An 8,257-nucleotide genomic window follows, 5' to 3' on the forward strand; every position below is an offset into this window, starting at 1 on the left:
GATTTGATGTCCTTAAAGAGAAAATTTCAGATTTAATGCAAATACAGTGTATATGCAAAAAAAAATGGTTATATCTAGACATTATGCATACCCTCCATACCTTTTCAATGTGTTGGTAATGGTTATAGCATCAGGAAATGTGTCTACTCCAGGGCAATTTATTTATCTAACAGTCAGTGTACATGTCACATGACTAGCAAGATACTTAAGTCTGCTCAACAGCTCCTGAGATTTATGTAAGAAGCTACATTGTAATGTCTAAAATTACAGTGTGAATAACTACACCACGTTTATCGACACACCTCTGAGTGATATTATTTGTTGGATTTTTTTTCACTAGAGAAAAAAAAGAGACAAAGACTGACATGTAAATTGGAGCATTATGAAAACATAAAATTGTAAACCTCTCAAACCAAAAATCATCTGCTCCTATGAAATATTTTAAACACATTGATGGCTGGTGGCTTAGATGAGTGGGCTAACATCTAATATACATCAACAGCTTGACAATTAAACTATTAGGGTTGAGTGTTAATTAAATCGTGATCTCATTGATAATAATGCATAACAATAATGATGTGGGGCAAATAATTACACAGTACACATCCTTGAAGGCCAGTAGGCAGCTGCATTTCTGATATATTTCTTTAGTGTTTCAAGTCTGTAATGCGCTACTGGGTCCATACTGTGTTTCCTCTGAATACCAAACATTGTAAACAGAAATGTTATAACAATTTCATACAAAATTTATGGTTCCATCATCTGTCCTTTTCTATAACTTGTACTTGTCAGGAAACAGTTGAGGATGCATGTACTCAATGGTTTTATTAATAGAGGCAAACAAGACAAAGATGTAATCCAGAAGCATGGTCAAAAAACAGGCAATGAGCAAACAACATAAATAAGGCCAAGCAAGAACAAAAACATGAATAACACAAACTAGATCAGGCCACTTAAGCAAACAGTAAATCAAGGCTTGGTATTGACTGGCAATGATGCAGAGTGTATACTTTGATACGAGTGTTTGCGAAGTGTCTTAGCACATGGACCTAGACGATTGGGGTGGCATGCATGAAAGTCCCAACACAGTAGGGGGTAGTGCAGTTTACCATCTCGACATTGTGAATCCTGTATCTCTTATATGGCCTTCAATGTCCAGGGGTTCTGGGGGGGTGGAGGGGAGACTGCCCTCTGTGAGGGGACCTGAAGTGACTAGTTTGAGGTGGGAAACATGGAACCATAGGGCTAAACGACTTGTCATGGTAATTACAGCTTGCAGGTGATGTTGTTTATTCTATGGAGGTCTTTGAATAGGCCGGTGACTTTGTGTGACAATTTTCGGCTTCCCATAGCCATAACCACCTAACAGATTTAGGGGGAAGTGAGCTAGAGTACTATGAAATTGACAGTACATACACAACATGCTGCTCTAACATGAAGCCCCTGCAAATAAAGACAGATAATTATGATAGGTTAGGCCTGATTGAGCATTTGGGAAAAGATGGTATTCCACAAACACAAAACTCTTAAGTTTCTCCATCCATTTGTGAAGAAACAACAAATATGTCTCACACCTATCCTGAATCCTCAGCTCTTAGACATGGTATACCGTATACTACAAGATTTTTTGGTAAAGTGGAGGATGGGTGCAAAAACCATCAGGCCCACCTCCTTTCCAAGCTTACCCCTGAACAAACAGATCCCCCTAGTTTCCTCTCGGTAGATGAGGTTAAAATACTAAGCATTCCTCTTGGCCAAGCTAAAGTGAGAGAGAGCTCATCAGAAAGTGATAGCCACAGTTCCTTCACTTGCTCAGAATATGATTGTAAGAGAGAACTCCGCTTTTTCAGTGCACAGGACAAGTGCCATGAGCACATGAGTGAAGGTATGTACCCTAAAGCAGATTTTATTTGTAAGGAATGAGTTCAAAGGGAAATATTTATCTCATTATTGCTTACAATTATTTGACAGAACTATTATAGAACTATTTTAGACAGCTTGATTTTCCATATTAACATTAGTGAAGCCCAGTGTTGCCAGCTTAGCAACCTTGCCACAAGATTTGGTGACTTTTTAGAACATTTTAGCAACTTTATTTCAAAAAGAGGCAAATGAAAAAGTAAACTTTCCTGACTGTCCAGCACATGATATGGCTCTCCAGCTCACATCACAGCTCCTGATTATACAAGTTTAGGGAGCAGGCACCAGTGTGTAAAGCCTGGATGAGTTGTGCTTACACAAGCAGATATTCCCACCAACCAATTACTCCCTGAGACAACTTATAGCAACTTTTTGCACATGCATTAGCTACTTTCCACTAAAAGGTGGCAAACACTGGTGTGTCTACCAATTTAGAAAGTGTACAGTCAACTTTTTCTGTTCTTTTAGTCACTGGACTGTTAGCCCACTTTTTCCTTTATGTTACAGACTGGTCAAGAGGACAGCTCATACTGGCTGTTCCATCACCCTTCAGAGATGTCCAGATTCCTTCAGACAGACCTGCATCTAGGAACATCCAGCATTGGGAGAGCCTCCTCAACTTAGGAGCCCACTTTAATAGCTATTCAGATGTTTTTGAGGACATAGCAAGCCTCCCTGTCATGCAAACACATGATTCTGATGTTCATAGTGATGAAGAACATATTATTTGAAAACAGTATTAACTATAGCTATAAGACTTTGATATTTTTTATGCATACAGTTGCTCATAAATGACAATATAACACTCTCTATATTCCTTTGGTCAAAGTGCTCTTTTCCTTTTGTTTGGAAGTTGAAGGCCTCATATAATATGAATTTACTTTTATTTACTGTAACTGAACAAATTCAGTTAGCTTAAAGTTAAAGTGATTTAAAGTGTGTTTTCTTTGCCCAGACATAAATTTGCTGGTTCCACAGTTTCTATAACAATTCAGCATTTGAAAACGGCACTCCATAAATATAGTCCAGTGGGGTTTATCTGTGTTTTATCTATTTTCACTTAAGTACAATTTTAGACGTAAGTACAAGGAATTACCCAAGTAGTCAAATTCTCAAACAAACAAACAAACGAAAAAGCTTAATTTGTTTTATATTTATATGTTATGTACCAGCCATCAAAGTCTTGACATATATGGTATATATTCTAAAACTTTGATGCTTTGATTAATTTAATGGGTAGTTACTTGTCTAGTGAAATGGGCATACAGCACCCTCCACTAATATTGTCACAGTTGGTAAATATGAACAAAGAAGGCTGTGAAAAATTGTCTTTAATATTTAACCTTTTGATCTTTTGTTAAAAAAAAAATCACAAAATACTCTCTCTCATGGATATCAAACAACTGCAAACACATCACAGGCTAATAAAAAAACACTTTGTTAAATATAAGTGTGCAACATTTATTGGCACCCCTATGAATTCATATGAGAAAAATATATTCACACTGATATTTAAACTTTTTTAAGTACACCTGGGTGACTAGGAACAGGAAATTGTTCAACTATGACTTCCTGTTTCACAGGGGTATACATATGAGGTAATACACAGGCCAAATTCCCTTAGTCATACATAACAATGGGTAAGAGCGAGGAATATAGATGTGATGTGCAGCAAAAGGTTGTTGATATTCTCAAAATGGGAAGTGGCTATAAGGAAATCGCACAAGCATTGAAAATGCCCATTTCCACTATCAGGGCAATAATTAAGAAGTTCCAGTCAGTTGGAAATGTTATGAATCGACCTGAATTGGACGTGTGTCTATATCGTCTCAACGCACTGTGAAGAGGACAGTTCAAGTGGCCCAACAATCTCCAAGGATCACAGCTGGAGAATTGCGGAATATAGTTGTGTCTTGGGAACAGAAAGCCTCCAAAACTACAATTCGAATTCACCTACATCACCACAAGTTTGGAAGGGTTTCGAGAAAAAAGCTACTGGAACTTCAAATGGGATCAGGTTCTATGGTCAGATTTTAAAGAGCCACTAAACTAAAATAGAGCTTTCTGGCAATAAACACCAGAGGTGGTTTTGGTGCACACAGAGAGGTAGCCATATAGAAAAGTACCTCATGCCCACGGTTAAATATGGTGGTGGATCTTTAATGTTTTGGGGCTGTTTTTCTGCCAGAGGACCTGGACATTTTGTTAGGATACATGGCATCATGGTCTCTATCAAATATCAACAGATATTAAATGAAAACCTGACTGCCTCTGCCAGAAAGCTTCAAATGGGCCGTGGTTGGATCTTCCAGCAGGACAATGATCCAAAACATACATCAAAATCAACACAAAAATGGTTTACTGACCACAAAATCAAGGTCCTGCCATGACCATCCCAGTCCCCTGACCTGAAACCCATAGAAAACCTGTGGGGTGAACTGAAGAGGAGAGTCCACCAGCATGGAAAGTATTTTTCAACCTCATCAGACATTATAGGTGAAGACTCAGATATGTTATCTTGGCAAAGGGAGGTAGCACAAAGTATTGACCAAAAGGGTGCCAATAATTGTTGCACACCTATTTTATATACCTGTGTTGTTTGCAATTGTTTGATATCCATGAGAGCAGACTATTTTGTGAATTTTTTAAACATAAGGTCAAAAGGTTAAACAATAAAGACAGTCTTCTTTGCTCATATTTACCAAGGGTGCCAATATTAGTGTAGGGCACTGTAAGCCTAATCAGTTAAGGATTCAGTCAGAGATTTATCAAGTGATGAGGTGATGATAAAGCTCATGTTTAAATGCAGTGAGTGACTTTTACTTCAGGTGATGAGTCAGAGCCTGATCATGATGCTGATAATCAAAGTGGGAACTCATTTCCAATTTCAAACTCATAATTCTTTACAATTTTGCAGTATGGTTGTTTTTCTATACAGTAAGTACATTGTGAAAAATGTAGAAGTAGGAAGTTGAATGAAACCTTTATTTGTAGTTGGGATACGTGTAAAAAAAAAAGAGGAAACATTTCAGTTCAGCAAAATCTGTATTTTTCAGATCAATATATAGGGGAAAAAAGTCAAAATTTGATCATGTGAAGAATTTTATGTTGCAAAAAATTTAGTTTTGTCCATTAACATGACAATTATTCCACAGAAACCTTTTAAAGAATGACATAAAATTACTCAGAAATATATGATCTGCTATGTGAAGGGCCAAGCCCCCTTTGCAAATAGTGCCCCTAGTGGATAATTCTGGCCAAGTTGCGTATTACACTAAAGCAACCATAGATGATGGTAATTCACTGCTAACACTGAAGTGTCTGCTGCAAGCTGATTGGCTGATGGCAATGTCTTTGACATAACCCAGTCAACAGTAGAAAACCACAAACAGTTTAGTACAAAGATGCACTACACCAAATTCCAGATCAATCAGACGTACAATGCCTGAAAATATTTTTGAAAAACTATTTGAACTTAACTCTGCTCTTATGGAGAACCACACCCCAACATTAGTAGACAGCCTCAGCATTTAATCCTAAACACAACTAGTGTAATTCAAAATCCTTCTAAAATGCAATTTGTTATAACTGTTTAAATTAAATTTAACTATAACTGTTTAAATTAAATTTACACCTATGTATGACCACTCCCTAAACTTTGCATACCACCTCAGAATCGTACTGATTTGTTGATTTGTATGAATCAGTACAGCCAGACATGAGTTAGAGCTGCTTGAGTAAATTGAGTAAAGTTTAAGTAAATCGGGCTCCGCCAAGCTAGAACTGATAGGCATGTGATGGCCATAGTGTTTAAAAAATATCAACATGTTTTTCATAATTATTGAAGTACTCAGACTTCTGAGTAGTTTGACACCAATTTTGCAAAGATTGGAAAAAAATTCCTAGGACAAGTTCTCAAAAGCAGGTTTTGCATATTTTGCACATTAACTAAAAAAGTAGGCAGAACTAAATGGCTCTTGGTTTTTTTTTTTTTTTTCCGTTTTGTTTGGAGAAACCAAGGAATAAGTGGCAAAAAGATTATTAATCGTAGGACATTCTAAGATATAAACCAGGATGTAAAACATTTCGCTACAGCTCCACTGTTAGGACGATCAGGCTCATCTGTAGCCTTAGTAACAGGAGGGGATACTACCTATTGACCAAAGTGTTTTATTTATTTATTTTTATTTTTTAACATTTAAAGTTTACAGTAAAGAAAGAAAAACATGCTTAGCCCCCTAAAAAGTAATGCAATAGAGTGTATATACTTAAAGAAACAACCATCTTGCAGTTGAACATGGTGGTATTCTAGGCCATAAAAACAATATATATTTGTTAATTAAAAATGTAAAACATTTCAAACCTGGAAAAAAAAGTTACTTGAAAAAGTGACAGCAGTGCTCTAACATGACTCCTGCATGACCCATGCATAAACTGAAATAGCCAGAAAGGTACAAGCATTGGTGTTTTGTATAATTTGGCTGTGCAATTTTATCTTTTTTACACAAAATTACAGTAGTCTGCATTTCCATTTAATACAGAATCTTTGTTTTTATTTGGTTGAACATTTTTTCTGGCTGATTAATCATTTTCAACTAATTACATTGCATATTATAGTTGATAAACCTAGATTTAATAAGACATAGCAGGGACAGATTCATGTTTTCCTGCATTTTAAAATGTTACTGATGTTACTAAATGTAATTACAATTCAAAACAAATTGGATAAGATATAATTTTCTTTAGGTTAAAATACTTTTTCTATTTACCCTCACCTGTCTCTGCTTCAATTTTTTCATTAATGTGTCCTTAATTTCTTTGGTCCTAAAGCAGTATATGAGTGGATTAATGAGGGCAGGGAAAAGACTGTACATCATTATCATTGCAATATAGAGGTTTGTTTCAAAACGTAATCCAACAGAAAATGTCACATACACAAAACTTCTGGGGAGATAGTACAGGCAGATGATAAATAGCTGTGGAGTACATGTTAAAAAGGCTTTATAGCGTCCATCTTTATTTGAGATTTTCATGACTGAAATAATGATGGCCACATAAGAAAATATGATATAAAATAAAGGACCCCACAGTACAGTCATAGCTATGGTAAAACTAGTGGCTTTTATGGCTGTTATGTCTGCACATGCTAGATTACTTATTGAAATATAGTCACAGTAGCAGTGACGTATAATATTTGGGCCACAATAAGGCACACTAAGGGTATATGCAGTAATTGCACCAAGAATGAGGAGGTTTCCTATCCAAAGCACTGAACAAAGAATCACAATAGTGGTGTGTGTAATCAGAACTGGATATCTCAATGGGTTACATATGGCAACAAATCGATCAAGGGCCATTAATGCCATAAGAAATGAGGTGCAAGTCCCAAAATAATGGACAAAATACATTTGTGTAAAACAACCATTGAATGAAATGATCTCTGACATCCAGTACTTAGCAATGATTCTGGGCAGAGTTGTAGTTCCAAATCCAAGATCTGATATTGCAAGATTACAGAAGATGATATACGTTGGCTTCTGAAGACTTTTTTCACATGCCACAAATACAAGGATGAAAACGTTCCCAGATGCCAGCATCAGATAAATGAAGAAGAAAAAGGTTCCTACCAATCCATAATACTTAGCAGGAATTCCTGTGAATCCTTCAAGGACAAATTCAGGAATATTGGTCGTGCTGTTTTTGTACAGTGTTTCAGTATAGATAGACATCTGACAAAAAAGAGCATAATTGTTTACAATATATTTTACACAAGACTACAGTTAAAAAATCTTTCTTGGTTTAAAATGAATTTTTCATTTAGTAAAATCATATATGTATATGTGGAAGATACAAAATATAATAAAGATATATAAAAGATACTGTATCCACAACACTTGAATCATACCTTCCCTAAATTTTGATCCAGGCTCTTACAAAGCTGCCCACAGACTGAGGGATGAGCCTTTTAAACCCTCACTGCTGAGGCTTTGCGCATACTTTTGACGTAATTATTTGTATCTGACCATACCCATTGCGAGTAAACCCACTTGCTTTACATATTCAGACTGCATGATTGCTAGATACAGTATGCACTATGGTTTCGAGCCAGTACCTTTCCATAAATATTCAGCGTTCTTCTTATTAACAAAGAACAAGTATTTTGATTAAATATCTGTCACAGTAGGGTACAGCTAACTTTGCTTTAAAATGCACAGTTATCAAAATATCCTGCTTTACTGTAGCTTTTTGACAGCTTGACATATTCAAGCTATTCTTTCAGGATGTTTTAGCAGATATGTTGTTTTCTAATATATTCCAAGCCTTTTTTTTCTTTCTA

At 36.0% G+C, this 8,257-nt stretch overlaps 1 protein-coding gene across 1 annotated transcript; it reads right to left on the reverse strand.

Moving 5' to 3' along the window:
* Window positions 1–6,662: 6,662 nt before the first annotated feature.
* Window positions 6,663–7,667, reverse strand: LOC128621073 (olfactory receptor 2AT4-like). Its single transcript, XM_053646551.1, has one exon. The coding sequence runs from the start codon at window positions 7,647–7,649 to the stop codon at window positions 6,663–6,665; it is 987 nt and encodes a 328-aa protein (XP_053502526.1). The 5' UTR covers window positions 7,650–7,667.
* Window positions 7,668–8,257: the final 590 nt, after the last annotated feature.

Source organism: Ictalurus furcatus, chromosome 17, assembly GCF_023375685.1.
Source record: "Ictalurus furcatus strain D&B chromosome 17, Billie_1.0, whole genome shotgun sequence".
Classification (NCBI taxonomy): domain Eukaryota; kingdom Metazoa; phylum Chordata; class Actinopteri; order Siluriformes; family Ictaluridae; genus Ictalurus; species Ictalurus furcatus.

What these genes read in the sequence shown, in the direction of transcription:
- LOC128621073 (XM_053646551.1), bottom strand. Translation starts at nt 7,649, where the DNA reads ATGTCTATCTATACTGAAACACTGTACAAAAACAGCACGACCAATATT.